Source organism: Platalea leucorodia, assembly GCF_965183815.1.
Source record: "Platalea leucorodia genome assembly, chromosome: 2".
Classification (NCBI taxonomy): domain Eukaryota; kingdom Metazoa; phylum Chordata; class Aves; order Pelecaniformes; family Threskiornithidae; genus Platalea; species Platalea leucorodia.
In genome coordinates this window covers 115,001,196-115,020,167 of record NC_138824.1, presented here as the reverse complement: position 1 = coordinate 115,020,167, position 18,972 = coordinate 115,001,196, and the positions used below count along the sequence as shown (strand labels likewise).

Genomic DNA, 18,972 nt, shown 5'->3' with positions numbered 1-18,972 from the left:
TGGCTGTGGAGGAGGTCATATATACGAAGCACGGGTTTGGTAGAAATTGCTGGGCTCATAGTGAGGGGAAGGATGAGCCTTTGAAGAGAGATAGGTGCAGAGAAGGGGAGGTTACATGTCCGAGCTTTGTGCCAGCTTCTCTAAGCACAGGTGAGCTCATGGGAATCCAGCTAGCTCAAATGTGGGAGTGCTAAAGCAGGTCTGACATATCTCCCCCACCATGTGCAGCACGCATCTTCAGGCTCTTCCAGTCTGATGGTAGCTTTTTTGGTGCTGACGAATCTTGCCAATCTGAGCAGAGGCTTCCCCTTGTCGGTGGTTCAGAGCAGGTTTTGATTCCTCTGCTTCTGGGGCTGGATGCATGGGAGGGATGCACAGCTTGGCTGTGCATTCTTGTTGGTGAAGCTCTTCCTCTCTCTTCTTTTTCCAGGTGATCTGTTCTTGTGAGACGAGTGGTTCGCAACTCATGGCCTCCACAATGAGTACTGCCGTGTCGTGACACCAGGGGTCTTGGTAAGCTTACTTGTTGGAAGGGCGAGGACCTATCGTATCTCTGCAAATGCGGGTCCATCTCTTTTTGTCTCTGCAGTTGAGGTTTGAAGACATTTTAAGCCATCCAAATTGTAAGCTGCAACCAAGTGGGGTGAGGCTGCTTTTCACCTGTTCTCACCTCCTCCTTTGAGCTTGCAGTGGCACTGATGTGGTTACATGATCAACCAGATCAGGGGACTGATACAGCTGAATAGAGATTTCTGCTGTTTCCCTTGGGTTAGTTCCCATTCAGATCTTTCCCTGATCTGGTCAGGAGAGAGGTGGTGAGAATGAGTAGACAGTTGAACCATCCCTTTTCCCTGCAGCCATTGCCATTAAAGCAATCCTGAAAATACAGCCTTGGATGTAGTTTGCCAAAATGTCTTGAAAAGTGGCTTGACCGTTCACTGTCAGTGACCCTACCTCTAATTTTAGAGCGATGGTGAAGGCTTTGCTATGGCAGCCAGACTCCAGCTGCAAAAATACATTTCTCTAGAGCTTTTCCATTATTGAACCCTAGATTCCCAGACATACGTATGTTAGAAGTGCATTTAGAAAAATCATGAGGCATTCCATTTCGCATTATAAAAGATGGTACATTCCCAGTGTGCAGAAATGAGAAGCGGAGGAAGTTGAGTTGCCGTTGTTCCACCAATGAATATATTGACGTATCCTTTATAGCTCTCTCTGGTAAGAAGAAATTTAAACTGAGATTGGAAAATTCAGTTCTAATAGATGGAAGATACATGTATATAGGATAATAAAAAAGTAGGGTTAAAAAATTAGAGTGGTTTTTTTTTCCCCCCCGTAAAATACTTGAAAGTTTGGTGATGCCAGAAATATTGTGCAGCTAGTGTGATCCTGATTCTGTTCTTCATGTTTTCTTGTTGCACTGTGTAAGACTGGGAGTCTGAGAAAATTCTCGTCTTAAAATAAAAGGTAACATGATAATGCATAAATTTCAAAAGTGGAAAAGCAGAGGATGAAACAACTAGAATACTTACGTTCATCACAGAGGCATCCGCATCCTCCTTTTAGCATTGAGCTCTGCTCGCTTTAATGCTATTGTTCCTTTTTTCTTTTTTACCTGAAATTCACTGTTTTCAGTCACACCTTCGCCGTAAGTGAGGACCCCAAAGTATCAGTGAGTTCCACTGACTTACACGTGCATAAATCTTTTTCGAAAAGTGGAGTTGCGTGCTGTTGATAATGTTACGGTTTTGTTGTCAAAACAGACAGAGGAGCCAAATTTGCATGCGAAGATGGTACAATTTAGATACTTGTGAAGATGTTCTCCCTTGTCTTTAATGTATCTGTATAGCACAGCTCCAATTACAGCACGATAGTAGTAACAATAGTAATAGATTAACTCCAACATTGTTCGCAAAATCAGTGGGAGAACCAGCTGATAGCCCCAGAGAGGCATGTGGATCCTGTGCAGTGTGTGGCTCAGACTGGAGTTCATCTGATTGTGCCTGATAGGAGGCATAAAAAATGAGACCTTTATTGCAGAAACATTCCCTCGCATTAATGGATTTGTGCAGCACAGTGGAGGTGAGAATAGGGAGCGGGATGATTTCTCTGGGTCATGAAGGAGGCGTGTGGTAGAGAGGAGAATTTGGGGAGATGATGCAGAGCTTCCTGGAAAAACCGCAATGTGGGGCACTATCATGTTAAAGTACAACAGTGCAAAGCCACTAAGAAGTGTAATGGCACAACCTCACAACGAGATGAATTTGGAGAACTGGAAAACCATGGTACTCAATATTACAAGTTACTGATAACTCTCCTTGGCCAGAGGTGGTCACGTAGTGCCTGTGTTTCTTAATCCTCTGGTGTCAGCATGTAAGCAAACCAGTTTTTGTTTTCTAAACGCCGTTTGAACAGTAGTTTCTTCATAAAATTCAAGACACTCCCAGCCTGGTGAGATTTATTTTGTTTCATTTGATATACAGAGGAAGAAACTGCTTCTTTGGTGCTGCGAAGGAATACTGGGAATATTTACATTTGAATAATATTTAACTAGCAATGCTTAATACATTAACAATAAATCTTGGTTAGATTCTAAATTAAGTGGATTTGCATCTGAGTAGGTGAGATGAACAGGAGAGATTTTGTTGAAACATAAACAAGACAGAAATTTGTTCCAAAATAATTTAGCCCAAAGGACGTAAACAGTAATGTTCAATAGTTTCCTCCTCCAGAAATGGTTTTATGTGCCTTATTGCCTGCGTCATGCATATTGTTTCTTAGAAAGAAGCTGAAAAAGTGCTTATTTTTGGGTTTTGTTTTGTTTTGGTTTTTTTTTTTGTTTGTTTGTTTTTTTGGTTTTTGTTTTTTGTGTTTTTTTTTGTTTGTTTTTAAGTCTCAATAGTCTGTATAGTGGTGTGGAGCAAATTTAGATGTGTAGGTCTCTAGTGATCTTTTGGCCTTTCTAATAGATATAATGAGTGACTAACCTGGTATTTTCAGAGTAATCACAGCATAGCTGGTTGCTTACAGGTGGTCAGGAAGGAATTTTATTTTATTTCCCTCCCTTTGTGCAGTCCTTAGCACACATCATTGAACATATGTCTAGTTATATTGGACCAAGGAGACAGAAAAGATTTGAGCAGAGTTTATGTTCTTAAGAAATATCAGATTACGGCCATTCACAGGGGAATTCTGGATAGCTAAGTCATGTTGGGGATTTGTAATTTTGGCTTCCTACTGACTTGCTGTGAGGTGTCTTCAAGCTGAGCACAGATGCAGAATCAAAGTGTCCAGATACGAGGCGCTTCCCTGTTTTGTTGACTCCAGAGTGATTTGCTTTGGATGAAGGGAAGGTGGCCTCACTGCCTGTAAACTGAATGGCCATCCAGGGCTGCCTCCGGTTTGAAATACACAGCTGTACTGAGCCATCTGAAAGCTCTTCTCCTGCGTCTTCTCAGTAATGGGGGAAGAAGTGCCATTTATTGCTTCACACCAGACACATCTGCTTGGAAAGTTCCTCACTGGTTTTCTGTTTTCTTCTTGTGGGGTGTTTTTAACAGTGTGCCCTGGAGATGCGAGACTTCCCCTGGGCAGCAGGAGGCACGCGTCTAGAGAATGCTGGAGCTGCAGGAGGGAAGCGCCCAGTGCAAAACCAGAGAGGAGCAAAGAGAAAAAAGGCAAGCAGACAGCCAGCATTGAGAGAAGCGGGTGGCAGAAAGTGCTTCGACGCTGCCTCTGGCGGCACACTCCCCAGAGGAACTTGACGAGAGCCCATCTGCGTGCGTGTGAGACTGTGAGCTCAGGATTTCTGTCAATGCATTCCAGTAACCCCAAAGTGAGGAACTCCCCGTCAGGCAACACGCAGAGGTAAGGAAAAGAGCCTGCAGTCAGCTGCTCTGGATTGGTGCGTGGTGCTGTCCCTGCTCTGCTGCAGGATTAGACGAGGACTGCTGCATGTCACTTACTGGTCCTCCTTTGCGCTCCCGTTGGACCTGCTGAGTACCTGAGCACTGGCTGCACAGTACTGACGAGCCTTCGCGTTTGCTAGGCTCAGGGTGAGCTGAAAGCTGTAGACCCGTGAGGTGCGGATTCTACGTTCCTCGTGCCCTCCTCCGTCCCATCAGTTGTCTGAATAGGCTGTAGGAGAGTAAACATGCTGCTTCTATCTGGTTTTTTTGTTGGTTTTTTTTTTTCTTCCACCTCTTCTAATTATCTGTTTCCCCAAGGGGTAGTTGGGCAGCAGAAGGTCTCTCTGTACTTTCACACAAAATGCCTCCTCTGTATTATTGGCCTGAACAGCCTGGAGAACTGATCAGCTGTGCACTGAGATCCTCTGCATCATTCACCTGCCAGTGCAGCAGGTCAGCAACTCTCCTCCGCTAATTTGGAAGGGGAAAAATATGGAAGCAAAGCACTGTCCAGGGACTTAAAATGGTCTGATTGACAGCATTCTCGCGTTTGAATATTTACTCTTAGAGGTCATTTGGAGCTTAAGAGTAATTCAGAGGAACTGCCTCTGAGTCAGATGTATGTCCAATGGAGGAGACTGCTTGTGTAAGTCCCACAGTGAGGATGCTAGCAAGCGCTGCCTGTTGGAAGTGGCAGTGATGCTGGGAAAACACAATGCAGAAGATCTGATAGCAATGGAGTAACTGGAGGGTGAGGAGGAAGGGGTGGCTAATGTGTGTATAAAACCCAGAGGAACAAACTATTTTTAGGATGCAATTTGCTGAATGGAAGAGGGAAGGAAAGACTCTGAATTTCTTTTGGCAAATTAAAGAAGCTTCATCTGCCCCATTTTGCAGGAGTGTGCAGGGAGATGGTATCCTTCTTTTTTCTTTTTCAGAGGCAGGTTGTAGCTGGTTTAATTGTTTTCACGGTCAGAGGTTTGTGTTTTCCTGGCAGCTCGCCCCAATGTATGATGAATGCTGCAGTAATGCTGGGTTTTCCTTGTGCTCCCTGCAGAACTGGATAGGGAGGTGCAAGGGAGGGGGCAGGGGGGGTCTACTCTGATCAGAGCTGCGGCATATAGTTGGGGTCCAGGAGAGTGGCGAGGTGAACTTTATTGTGCCTTGTTTGTTTACTCTGAGCTGGTCTTGGTGTGAGGCGCTTCTCTGTGCACATAGAAACCGTTCTCTTTATTGACAGAAGCCCCAGAGGTAGGTCCTCATGTGACAGCAGTTCCTGGGATCTGGCAGGTCTGTAGCTTGCCCTAGTGCCTTCTTGAGCAATGAGATCCCATCTTGGATAATAACCCTTTCAGGGCATGTTCAAAAAAGCACATGACTCTAAGCTTGCAGGCATTTTTTATTTGTCAGCAATTGTCTTAGCTTGCAAAGGTGGCAGTGGTTGTTTCTACTTCTTCCTCATCTGTTCCGACAGGGTTGGATGAATCCATGGTGTGATTTGTCACTTTTGTTTTCTTTTTCTCTTTTTGCTCTGCCCCCAGTAGCCCCAAATCAAAGCAGGAGGTGATGGTCCGTCCCCCTACAGTGATGTCCCCGTCTGGCAACCCCCAGCTGGATTCCAAATTTTCCAACCAGGGCAAACAAGGGGGCTCCACCAGCCAATCCCAGCCCTCTCCCTGTGACCCCAAAAGTGGGGGTCACCCCCCCAAAGTGCTCCCTGGCCCAGGTGGGAGCATGGGGCTGAAGAATGGGGCTGGAAATGGTGCCAAGGGGAAGGGGAAGAGAGAGAGGAGCATTTCGGCGGACTCCTTTGAACAGAGGGAAGCTGGGACTCCTAATGATGACCCCGAAATCAAAGGTATGTTCGCTAGGATTCATGCGCAAGTGCAGACAATTAGCCTGAGTCCTCTGTGAGATGGAGAATTGCTATGCAAGTGTTAGCGAAACATTTATTTGTCTGGGGTTCTGTAAGTTCCAGCCAACGAAGTCTGAAGGTCTTGAGAGCAGGCGAAGAGGAGAGGTTGTCATGGCTGGCATTGGTGAATGTCCTGTTCACGCTCAGTTAAAGTGCAGACCTGACTCTGGTGGGAAAGTTCCTTTGTAACTCTGAAACTCCCCCGGAGGATTTGAAAGTACAAATGCAACCTGTTGGTTTCCTTCTGGCCTTTGGCCTTTCAGGAACTGCTCTGTTGTAACTGGGGTTTTGAACAATATGCAAGCCTGTTTTGTCAACACAGATACATAACCCGTAGCACCCTGACTGGTAACACAAGCCAGAGAGTTGGGATTCCTGTGTTCTGTTCCTGGCTCCAACATTGCCTCTGTGAGGTAGTGCAAAAACAGACTAGATGTGCAGTTGTCCATCTTTCCTTTGTTGTCCATTTTCGAGGTCACCTGGCTAAGGTGGCTGGATGGAAATAAAAGTAAAGTTTTGCACAGAGTGTTCTCCTTGGGCACAGACATATTTATATTTGTTCATTTTAGTGTGTAGTTTTCCTGCTATTCTGTGTGGCCATTAGAGAATTCAAAGGGATCAGCTCTGGGAACTGCCACTTGCCTTGGAAAGGAACAAGATGAGCTTTCTCCCAGTGGTGCCTGAAGGACAGCATGGCATTAGAGGGAAGATGCATGGCATAATAGAAGAACTGCCTTTAGTAGTGCTTGAGGGAGAGGCGGGAAATGTCAAGAGGAGGAGAAGCTCTGGTCAGTTTCCAGAAATGTTTTCCAAAGAGCTTCCCCTCTTTTTTCCTCTTTCTCCCAGACTGCAATTCTGCTGATCATGTGAAGTCCCAGGATTCTCAGCACACACCACACTCCATGACTCCTTCAAATACTTCAGCCCCGAGGTCTTCCACACCTTCCCATGGCCTGACTGCTGCTTTGGAGCCAGCAAGTGGGCAGAAGACTCCATCCAAAGTGGTTTATGTTTTTTCTACTGAGATGGCCAACAAGTAAGTAGGTAGATGCTTGAATGTCTTCAGGGAGCGGGGCTTATATTTGTGCTCCCTTTTCAAGAGATTCTCAAGTGTGCTTTCTCCATCAAGTGCATTCTTGTAGCAAAAAGTCATTACTTGTTTTGGGGATGCTGCAGGGGCTGGAGTGGAGAATGTAGCTACCTCTTGCCCTCTGGGAAGCTATTATTTATTCCTCCGAGGTGTGGGTTTTTTTGGCAAATGCTGGTAGATACTGTTTTGCAATCCATGCAGTGAGTAGCAGCCAGGATGGCTTAAACTGAGACATGAACCCTGCATGCTGATGAGTTTGTAGATGTAAGCATTTTTCTTTTGCTACTCATCTAGAGTGAAATATGTGTGGTTAAGTCTCTCTTCCTTCTGCCAGCTGAAGAATAGAAGGGAGGGCGGTTAAGAAAAATTAATTCTTAGCTTCAAGTGGATATGTGCATCTGTCTGTCTTTGCAGGGCTGCAGAAGCTGTGCTGAAGGGACAGGTGGAAACCATTGTGTCCTTTCATATCCAGAACATCTCAAACAGCAAGGCGGAACGAAACACTGTACCCTTGGTAGGGAATACCTGCACGTGGGTGGGAAGGGAAATGGTAAATGTCCGTGTGCATGTGTGATTCAGAGAGGTGGATGATTATTTACATACTGAAATAAGTTTCAGGGTGGAAAAGAGAGAGACAGTTGTTGTCCTAGCCTTCTGCAGATAAATGTCTTGGATCATCCAAAGAAGAGCCCGAGTCTTGCAATACTCGGGTAATGTATTTCTGACCCACTGCTCATGCAGAGCTAGCGCAGAAGCAAGGGGTACCTGCTGTAATACTTGAGCAAAATACCTTTTGGCGTGGCCAAGATGCTGCTCTGTAATCACTGCATGAAGGCTACCCTTCCTTGCAAAGTGTGGGCTGGCGGTGTTGAGACAGGACGTTTTGTTTGCACCTCTGCTTATGTGACATGGCTGTAAGATGAATGAGTGACAACGTGTGGTTTTCTCTTGCAGAACCCCCAGATCACTGCACTTCGGACTGAACCCAAGCCCCTGCCGCAGCCGCAGCCCCCCACCGCCCAGGACCAGAACCCTCCCCAGAATGCCAAAATGCAGCCGACTCCACCCGTGTCAGCGCCTGTATCCAAATCCACTGGCCCTCCGTGCCCCATAGATCAGGACAGTTCCAGCGTGGAAAGCAAAGTGATGTCTGTGGGCAGCCCTGCCAACTCTACCCCGTTGCAGACAGAAGGATTTGGGCAGAGTTCAACCCCCAATAATCGAGCAGTTAGCCCAGTTTCCCAAGGTAGCAATAGCTCTGCTGCAGACCCCAAAGGTCCTCCCCAGCAGGTGTCTGGTGGGGACCCGTCCAGTTTGGGCGAGAATCCAGACGGACTGTCACAGGAGCAGCTGGAGCATCGAGAGCGCTCGTTGCAGACCCTGAGAGACATACAGCGTATGCTCTTCCCCGACGAGAAGGAGTTTGCGGGAGGGCAAAGCGGGGGGCCACCCCCAAATGCTGGGGTGCTGGATGGTCCCCAAAAGAAACCCGAAGGGCCGATACAGGCCATGATGGCTCAATCCCAAAGTTTAGGCAAAGGGTCAGGGTCTCGGACAGATGGAGGGGCTCCGTTTGGCCCTCAAGGACACAGGGACATGCCCTTTTCCCCAGACGAAATGGGGCCACCACCAATGAACTCCCAGTCGGGACCCATAGGCCCAGACCACCTGGACCACATGACTCCCGAGCAGGTGGCCTGGCTCAAGCTGCAGCAGGAGTTTTACGAGGAGAAGAGAAGAAAGCAAGAGCAGGTGGTTGTGCAGCAGTGTTCCCTGCAGGACATGATGGTCCATCAGCACGGGCCTCGTGGGGTGGTCCGAGGCCCTCCCCCTCCCTACCAGATGACCCCTGGGGAGGGCTGGGGACCTGGGGGTCCGGAGCCCTTCCCTGAAGGCATGAACATGTCGCACTCTCTGCCCCCCAGGGGCATGGCCCCTCATCCCAACATGCCCGGGAGCCAGATGCGCCTGCCTGGTTTTGCAGGAATGATTAATCCTGACATGGAGGGCCCCGGCGTCCCGAATCCTGCCTCCCGGCCTGGGCTTTCGGGAGTTAGTTGGCCAGACGACGTGCCAAAAATCCCAGATGGCCGAAACTTCCCTCCAGGCCAGGGTGTCTTCAGTGGCCCTGGCCGAGGGGAGCGGTTCCCCAATCCGCAGGGCCTGCCCGAAGAGCTCTATCAGCAGCAGCTGGCTGAGAAACAGATGGGCCTCCCTCCTGGCCTGAACATGGAAGGCATCAGGCCTGGCATGGAGATCAACAGGATGATGCCCTCCCAGAGACACATGGAGCCTGGGAACAACCCCATCTTCCCTCGCATGCCGGTGGAAGGGCCGATGAGCCCCTCCAGGGGGGACTTCCCGAAAGGAATACCCCCACAAATGGCCTCTAGCAGGGAGCTGGAGTTCGGGATGGGCCCTGGCGGCATGAAGGGGGACATGGGCATGAACGTCAGCATGAGCTCCAACCCACCCCTGGTCCCTCAGAAGCTGAGGGAGGCAGGAGTTGGGCCGGAAGAGATGATGAAACTGCGCCCCGGTGTCTCGGAGATGCTCTCCTCTCAGCAGAAAATGGTGCCGCTGCCGTTTGGGGAGCACCCGCAGCAGGAGTATGGCATGGGTCCCAGGCCTTTCCTTCCCATGTCTCAGGGCCCAGGAGTTGGTCTCCGAAATCTCAGAGAACAGATTGGGCCTGACCAAAGGACTAACAACCGGCTCAGCCACATGCCGCCACTACCTCTGAATCCCACCAGTAACCCTAATAGCCTCAACACTGCTCCCCCTGCACAGCGCAGCCTCGGCCGCAAGCCCTTGGATATCTCCGCAGCCGGTCAGGTGCATTCGCCAGGAATCAACCCCCTGAAATCCCCTACGATGCGCCAGGTCCAGTCTCCCATGATGGGGTCTCCCTCTGGGAACCTCAAGTCCCCTCAGACGCCCTCCCAGCTGGCAGGAATGCTTGCGGGCCCCACTGCCGCAGCTGCCGCTGCCTCCATTAAGTCCCCCCCTGTCTTGGGGTCTGCTGCTGCTTCTCCTGTCCACCTCAAGTCTCCGTCTCTCCCCGCACCTTCTCCCGGATGGACTTCGTCTCCAAAGCCTCCTTTGCAGAGCCCTGGGATTCCCCCGAACCACAAGGCGTCTCTCACCATGTCTTCTCCAGCCATGCTGGGGAACGTGGAGTCGGGTGAGTGCCGCCTCTGCGAGCTAGGCTTGGCTCGTGGGTTTGCGTGGGGTTACCCCGAGGGGTGAGCCGGGGAGAGGGAGGAGGTTTCTCGCAGGGTGGCAGTGCCGCGAGGCGAGGTGGTGCTTGGCCCGAGGGTCTGGTTGGCGGCTACGTGAGCGGAGCGCAAGCCCTTTTCCTCCTCCTGTGGTGTTTGTGGGTTTGCGCTGTGCCTGCCGTGTGTCGGGGTGAGGGCTGGTCACTCTGAGGATGTGAAAGTGAAAGGTGGCGGGGGGTCAAGCGGTGTGAAAAGATGTGGAGTGTCGATGGGAGAAATCTCTTCTCGGAAGGGTTTTTGGCTGTTGTGCCACAGCTCCTGGTGGCTGTAGCTTTGCGGAGAAGTTCCTGCTGATGTTATGAAAATGCTTTGAGATAAAGGCTCCTACAAATTGATGCTGAGCATAGTTAGCCAGTCACATATCTAGACATGCTTCAGGTATGGTTATGGCTTTCTAGGTTAACCACCACAGACAGGGAGGTGTACCAACATTTGTCCGGGCTTCAGCTGTTTTGGAGAGAGCTAAACACCACTGTATGTAGCATTTGGTAGCATGCCGGAGCTGTGCCGTGCCGGGGACTCGGGGTGCAGGTGCTGGCTCTGCCCTGTCTGCTCCTGAACGTCCCTGGCCTGTTGGCAGCGCGCCTCTGCCCTCTCCTTCCCGCTCCCAAATCCTCCCGGAGCACGCTTGCCCCTCCGTCCAGGCTCCCAGCGCCGCAGCCCTGGGCGGCCTTCCAGCCCGGGAAGGTCTCGGGAGGCCGGGAGCGGAGGCTTGCCCGCGTTGCCCTCTAGTGCTGCCGCGGGTAACGGCGCAGCGGCGGCGGCCAGGACGCGCCTGCCCGGGCCCGGGGACCAGGGGACCGGTGGCGGGGAGGGTAACCGCTCGCACCGGCTGGCAGGATGGCTGGCCGGGTCTCCCTGCTCGGGAAGGGAGCCTGGATGCCGGGAGCCTGGATGTTGGTGTCCCTTGTGGCTGCAGCATGAGCCCAAGCGCCTCCAAGACAGAACCGAATGCTTTAGTCTGTGCCTAATGTTGTGCTTAACAAATGCTTTTACATGCAGCTTTTCCACAGCATAAATGTTTTGGCATTGCAGAATTTTTGTATTCACTAGTCTCCTTTTTCTGGGGTGAGCCGAGGAACGTGCAGTGAATTTTCAGTGATAGCACAACTTTGGTTTAGCATCTTTCCTTCACATGTGGTTTGGGTGGCATGAAATTCATCAGCGAAGAACAAAGGAGATTGAAAGTGCAATTAAGTTATTTCTAGTTCTGGGAGAGCAGAGGATGATAAGCTGATAGGCACAGAGAATGTTTCTTTAACTGGAATGAGCAGTAAATATGTGTATATAAAACCTGAAATGAAATATAAACAAGGAGTTTTACTTGTAGCTGCTGGTGCAGCTTGTCAGAAATCTGCCTGTATGTCTCAGCATCATATCCGCTACAGCTTGCCTTGTGCTGCCTATGTCTTTTGTGCTTATTTGATGCCTCCTAAAGAAAAAGGGAAAGGAGTTACAGTTGACATTTGGTAGGCGCAGGAGCCATTAATTGATTATGGATTTGGATTTTTATGGCTAGACCTGGTATGTAAGTCTGCCTTCTTCAGTGCATGGAAGATGAACAGTAGGATTTTCAGGCGTACCTGATAATTCTTTGTGTGGATTTGTAGAGGCTCAAGGTAGTTCCAATAGAAGTGCAGAATCCAGGATAAGAAATGTTAACCATCTTGACCAATAGGCTTATTTTTCTGGTTACCTTTCACAGGCCTTGACTGCATTAGTCAGATCTTCTCTTGCAATAAAAGGGATTTCTAGTTCTTGAGACTTCTAGGAGAAAAGGGTGGGATTTCGGGGAAAAAATGATAAGAAGGAAAACAAAGGTGTTTTTTCCTTTCTCTTTATTTTTTTTTTTTCCCCCTCCCTAAGGTGGTCCACCTCCTTCCACAGTCAGCCAGTCTGCTCCTGTGACTCTCCCTGGAAATCTTCCCTCTAGCAGTCCTTACACAATGCCTCCAGAGCCGACCCTCTCCCAGAATCCCCTATCCATTATGATGTCCAGGATGTCCAAATTTGCCATGCCCAGCTCTACACCGCTCTATCATGATGCCATCAAAACTGTGGCCAGCTCGGATGATGACTCCCCTCCAGCACGCTCCCCAAACTTGCCACCTATGAACAGCGTACCAGGTAAGAAACTCAAAGAAACATAAGCCCAAGCTATCGGGCAGCACAGTGAGGGTGATTTTTATGGAAGCTTCATCAAATGAAGATGGTGAGAGGGAAAAACTTGAAGAATATATAGCCATGGGTTGTTTCTGAGGAAGGCAGTTGCGATTCTCTGAAATGGGAAGTTGGAAATTCTCCTTGCAACCAGTTTTTTCTGTCCAGAAAGTGTCTGTTCTTCAGAAAGTGTCTAATCTGGAAAGCCCATATGTATGGGAGAGATTTCCACTTGGGCAGACTGGAATTACTTGTGTGAGTGAAGGCGGCTCATGGGAATAAGGGTCAGACCTACAATGTGTTACCCAGAGGAAACCATTCTTCCCCTGTCTTAAGGCAGTGTCACAGAAGCTTCACAGTTGTGCCTGGGTTTTGGTTTTTTGGTGGTGTTTTGTTGTGGGTTTTTTTGGTGGTTTTTTTTTTTTTTTTTTTTTTTTTTTTGACACTGAATCATCTGGTCATTTCCTGGGTTTTGTTGATTGCCTTTGTTACAGAAGAGAGTGTTAGAGCGCTTTCTCAAAGCATACATCTTTTCATACAGGGAATGTGTAACGGCAGGTGACCTCAGCCAGGACTGAGGGAAACTGTCCTGGTCCCTACCTGAGAGAGTTAAAGGAAAAGTAAAATACAGCATTGTCCTTTTGGGCTGTCTTGTGGGTGAGCATGTTTATATGAGAAATCCAATCCCTGCTGATAGCTTAATGTTTGTGGGTACATATTTAATACAAAAGTAGGCTGTAGCCCCTCCACCCAATTGAATTAACGTAGTGGAAAGAGGGGACGAGTGGATGTTTCATGAGAGCGGCAACTGGTAATGAATTCTTGATGAGTTTACCTGTAGCTTTGCTCTCTGTTTCACGCAGTAATGATCAGAGTGGCTGAATATACCTGGGGAAGCTGGCTAATTGAATAAGTTCATGATGATAGCTCATTAACCTCATTGATCGTCGCCTGCTAGTCTTACGAGGGTTACCTGATTTATCACTTCTTGAGTTTTGAAAGGAGATTCAGCCTCCTCCCAGTGGACAAGTGTCCATATGCTGATAATCTGTCACAGACATGTTTGTTACTGCCTGCATCATCTAGACTGCCAGGGATGTAGTAAAGATGTGGGTTGGATTGAGATCCTACTTGCAGAGCAGGCTTTAGTCATTTTTTGATAGGGCAGCAACAAGCCTAGGGAGGCAGCTGTGCAGGTGGCATCAATTTTCCGGTTAAAATAACATTTTCCAGAGCCACTACTGATGGTTTTTTACTAGCACTAATTTTTTTGTGTGTGTGTGCAGACTTGGTAACCTTGCAGAAAGCTCTCTGATAGCTTTATTGATTATCATTGGCTGTTACCTAAATGTGATTCCTTATTTCTTCCCTAGGAATGGGCATTAATTCTCAGAATCCTCGAATTTCAGGTCCGAACCCAGTGGGTCCAATGCCAACCCTTAGCCCAATGGGAATGACCCAGCCTCTTTCCCATAACAACCAGATGCCCTCTCCAAATGCTATGGGACCCAATATACCTCCTCATGGGGTCCCCGTGGGACCCGGCCTGATGTCACACAACCCAATGATGGGGCACGGTTCCCAGGAGTCTCCAATGGTACCTCAAGGACGCCTGGGCTTCCCGCAGGGGTTCCCTCCCGTACAGTCCCCTCCACAGCAGGTGCCATTTCCACACAACGGGCCCAGCGGTGGACAAGGCAACTTCCCAGCGGGAATGGGCTTCCACGGAGAAGGACCTCTGGGGCGTCCTACCAACCTGCCCCAAAGTTCAACAGATCCAGCACTTTGCAAGACTGGAGGCCCTGGCGGTCCAGACTCCTTCACTGTTCTTGGAAACAATATGCCTTCGGTTTTCACTGATCCAGAGCTGCAGGAGGTGATCCGTCCTGGAGCCACGGGAATACCCGAGTTTGACCTGTCCAGGATTATCCCGTCGGAGAAGCCTAGCCAGACACTACAGTATTTCCCTCGTGGGGAGGTGCCAGGCCGCAAGCAGCCGCAGGGTCCTGGGCCTGGGTTCTCCCACATGCAGGGGATGATAGGAGAGCAGACCCCAAGGATGGGACTAACGTTGCCTGGCATGGGGGGCCCCGGGCCAGTGGGAACTCCGGATATCCCTCTTGGGACGGCTCCGTCCATGCCAGGTCATAACCCAATGAGACCGCCTGCCTTCCTGCAGCAAGGCATGATGGGGCCGCACCACCGCATGATGTCACCAGCACAAACGGCGATGCCTGGCCAGCCTGCGCTAATGAGTAACCCCGTGGCCGCCGTGGGCATGATCCCAGGCAAGGACCGAGCCCCCGCGGGGCTGTACAGCCACCCGGGCCCTGTGGGGTCACCTGGTATGATGATGTCAATGCAGGGCATGATGGGACCCCAACAAAACATCATGATTCCCCCCCAGATGAGGCCCCGAGGTATGGCTGCTGACGTTGGCATGGGAGGATTTAGCCAAGGCCCTGGAAACCCAGGGAACATGATGTTTTAAGCTGCTACCATAAGACTGGATGTTCTGATCCTTGTCAAGATGAGATTCCAAGTCCTGAGCGCTTTTTTGGGAGCTTCAGGAGTACAGTTTGGCCATGCAATAGGTGAAAAGAGACCAGAGGACGCTTTGGGAAATCTCGAATGTATGGAATTACCTGAAAAAAAAAAAAATTATTCATTTTAACAGGTGGTTTTTTTTTTTAAGATTTATTTTTTAAAAATTATTTTTGTGGACTTGGGTATCCCGTGATGGCACCTGCTTTGAGAATCTGTAGCTGTATTTTGAGAATTGCCATTTGTCACAAGTTGCACCATTCTCTGTATGTTTACGTCCTTCGGACTGGCTTCTCCCAGGACTCTCGGTTATTTTTGGGGTTTTTTGTGTACTGTACTATATTGTAAAAGGGATTTTAGCAGAGACTTTAGTCTTTGGGGTGAGAGGAGAATGGGATTCTAGGCTGTTTACTTTAGGTGGAGAATCCATCTTCAGAACTTCGGACTATTTTCCTTCAACTCCAATGTATAGAAAAACCAAACTACGACCTCAGAGCAGAGTATTAATGAAAAGCACAAAAAGGAACTTAAGTTCAGTGAGGGGAATCTTTTAAAAGAAATAAATAATAAGTTAAGGACATATTTTTCAAATTATGGCGTGCTGTCCAGCACCTTCTGTCTCTCCCTCCCACTCTTTATTAAATAGGCTTCTCTCTCTCTCCGTCCCCCTTCTGTCTCCTCCTATGGCAGCTGCAATACATTGTGTTATTTTGGGGAGTAAATCTAGGAGAGCCTCTCCTCATGTGGGGACTCTTCCCACTTCTAGGAAGGGGCTGGACTTGGACACTGTTACATCCTACAGTAGTCTCTCTCACTGTTTCCTATTCTCCTTTTCTTAGAAACCCCAAGTGATTTTATTAATGTGGGAGTGGAACAGACACTAAAAGTTATCCAGGATTTTTTTTGTGGTTATTTTTTTTTCCTCCCCAGCGTAAAACGTTCTGTGTAACCTCCATTAAATTTGGTACAAAACCACTCGCCAGGGCTGTGGTGTCAGAAAAATAAAATATATTGTTTCTTACAAAAATGAACTGTCTTCTTTATCCAGTCCAGTTGTTTCTATGAATGTCAGATGGCTGGCCAGATGACTATTTGCTCTTCCTTGTGATCACAGCCAGCCTAGAGGCCAGGTGGGGTAAGCTTTGGCAGCTCCTAAAAGTCTGGTCTGTAGGCAGCTGCGTGCTCCTTGCAAAGCGCTTCTGTTCGCTTAATCCTGAACTGAGCTTGTTTTTTCCGCAGAGTGAGGTCTTATTTCAGAACGCCCCAGGGATGATAGTTACAGTCTGTCTTCCTCAATTTGTTGAGGGTCAAGGAATAGATAAAACTTGTTGTCTCCGTCACTTCCTCCTGGTGAGTGTTTGCAGCACTACAAGGTACGTGGTTTTGAGCTTTCCCTAAGCAGCGGCATCTGTCTGCTGGAGTCCAGCGCTGTGCAGGGCACTGGAGTTGTGTGTCCCCTTGGGGCTTTGGATTGGGTAGGGTCTCTGACTGCCAGCGCTCAGAGGCCGAGATAGTGGGGAACGGATGAACTAAATAACAAAGGTGAGGGAGAAATCGTCAGTGAGCAGATTTTTATCAAGACAACCCTGCTGGGTAAATTGTTGCTTTGCCGCAGTTCTCATCGATCGCTTCCTAATCCCCTGTCTTTTCAAACTTGCTTTTTGAGAGAATTTCAGCAAGAAGGCTTTATGGTTTTCTCTGTGAGGAGTGAAAGACCGGATGCCGAAACGTGGATTGGGAATTGAGCCCCGCTCCTGGAGAAGTCTGAGATGAGCCAGCTGTGGATCTGCAGGGCAGGGTGTGGGCTCTGTGGTTGTCTGCTCTCTGGTCCCCCAGCACTGTATATGGAGTGTGTCATCTCTGGTCTTCTTTCCACTTACTGTTACTTGAAATTATTTCACTTAATAGTTTCCTCAAAGGGCTGGTTATTAGTGTGAAACTTCATGTGGAGAATGGGTATCTCTAATATGCTTGTGCATGAGAGTTTTTCAGAGTTAACTGATCTTTAACAGGTGGAAAAAGAAAAAAGGTGGCTGGCTTACCAGTTTCATTGCTAGCGTTACAACGTGGGTGAAGCCGTGCACTGTTGGAGGCACGCAAGCCTCAGAGCCTTCTGTTGCCTGCTTCCAAATTCACCTTTGTGCTGTCATGGAAATTTACAATGATTTTGGGTGAGAATTACTCTTTTGACAAAGTGTAGGATGTATGTTGTGGTGCTTCCCTCTAACAAGACAAGCAGCGTGCCTGAAGCACGGGCTTGTCAAGATTTTAGAAGGAGCTGACAATGACACAGTAAGTGTTATTTCTGTAGAGCGGAGTTACCTCTTCTTTAAATGGTTGCACAGTTCCCTTTTGAGGACCTTGCATGGGAATTGTGACAGAGCAACCTTTTTAAGTGTTGCTGCTTCCACCACAACTCCTGACTGTTTTTGCCATGTTGAACAAAGCAAACTTCTTGATTGACATAGAAATAACCTGGAGAGTTTGGGGGTTTTTTAACAGTCTTTCTCAGTGCCTCCTCTGCCTGTGGAGGTATTTTGAATAGCAAAGGATTTGAGCTGACTGCAACTTATTCTAAAAAAGTAAGCATAAGGGATTCATTGTTTCAAAGCCAGTTGATAGTGAAAGGATACATTTTAAAGATGCTGGATAATTAAAGTTCCTTCTGTGTCCATCTAACTTAAGATGCTGGTATTTGGTATCTTAATGAGATTTTTTTCCTACAGAAGATGCGGAAGACGTGGATTCTTCTGAGTCCATGTAGGTGCACTTAACCTCAGTGGAGTTGCCTGGTTTGCACCAGCTGATGGACAAGAGATGCTAATGCCTTAGCTGGCTCCGGTTGGAAAAGCGACTCAGTAGATGTAGGCTGTTTTGCTCTGGTTCTACTTCTCCCGTTTTTGCTTCCTAAATGAAAAAGCTTTCTAGCTGCCAGCCTTGCAAATTCACCTTGGGATCTGTAAGTCAGGCTCTGTTCTCTCCTGCTTATTTATAATCAATAGTAACTGTGACTCAGCTCTGGTAGTCATGGTGCAGTTGAAGACAGAAAGTGGGGTTGCCATTTTTAGTTTTCTTCCCCTCCCCCTCCTCTTTTTTTTTTTTTATTTAACTTTCAAATCATCCTCCTCCACCTTTGTTTGAAAGAATGAAATAGACTTTATTCATACATGCTTGGCTGCTCTTCCTCTCTAGTAACATGGGAGGAAACAGTCTGCTGTTCAAATTATCTCATCCCAGATGGCTGCGCAGCCGGAGTGCAGAGAGACTTAAAAGGTAAACCCAGCAGATGGTGAACTTCTGAAACGCAAAGTAATGCGCCTGCTAAATCAAAAGTTTAAAATATTTGAAATCTGCTTGTTTTAAAGTAGTAGACTGTTGCAAACAGGTCATCTGTGAAGTACACTGGCAGTTCTAAGAACCGTCCAAATAAACTTGAGCTTTGTATCTGTATGATGGGCTAGCTAATCTACCAAAGAACATGACAAGCAAGTAGCCAGCCTTACGAGTTTAGTCCTGACCTCCTAGTGGTATCTAATGGGTAACATTTCAGAAGACAGACCAGTACTTGGAGATCTAATCTGTATCAGTCTTGGTTGGGATTTGAATGCCGGTGGTGCTTCTGGTACACAATATCCGTATATCCTGACTTGGAGTAGATGTGGGTGCCCGACTCTTCCTGAGGGTAAGTGCAAACCCTAAACACGCTTCTTAAACTGTTGGAACGCAGCATTTGTTGTGCCAGGGTGTTGGGACTGCTACAAATATGGTACACGCAGGGCTTAATTTTGCGGTGCTTGGTATGCTGTCTACTACGCTGGTTTTCATTCTGGTGGCAGACAAGGCTACGTTTCATTGGTGGTGCTCGTCTGCACTCATGATGGTGAATGCTTTCCTCATGCAGCCTTGGCAGGCTGTTGGCTGAAACCTGTTCCCTACTTTGATACTTCTCGAGCAGAAACGATCCATGTTTGATTGTATGCCTGTATTTAGTAGAGCGCACTTCACTGTATCGATTGGTAGTAATTCTTAACCTAAAAAAGGTAAGTTGTCTTGCGTATGTGCTGTGTCATCTTT

At 48.2% G+C, this 18,972-nt stretch overlaps 1 protein-coding gene across 1 annotated transcript; it reads left to right on the top strand.

Moving 5' to 3' along the window:
- The first annotated feature begins 389 nt into the window (after window positions 1–389).
- On the top strand, window positions 390–15,795 carry BCL9 (BCL9 transcription coactivator). The gene is made up of 8 exons (XM_082337623.1): window positions 390–513; window positions 3,564–3,870; window positions 5,453–5,769; window positions 6,673–6,862; window positions 7,331–7,430; window positions 7,871–10,100; window positions 12,061–12,321; window positions 13,728–15,795. Exons 2-8 carry the CDS (start codon window positions 3,818–3,820, stop codon window positions 14,843–14,845), a joined length of 4,269 nt encoding a protein of 1,422 aa, XP_082193749.1. The 5' UTR covers window positions 390–513; window positions 3,564–3,817; the 3' UTR covers window positions 14,846–15,795.
- Window positions 15,796–18,972: the final 3,177 nt, after the last annotated feature.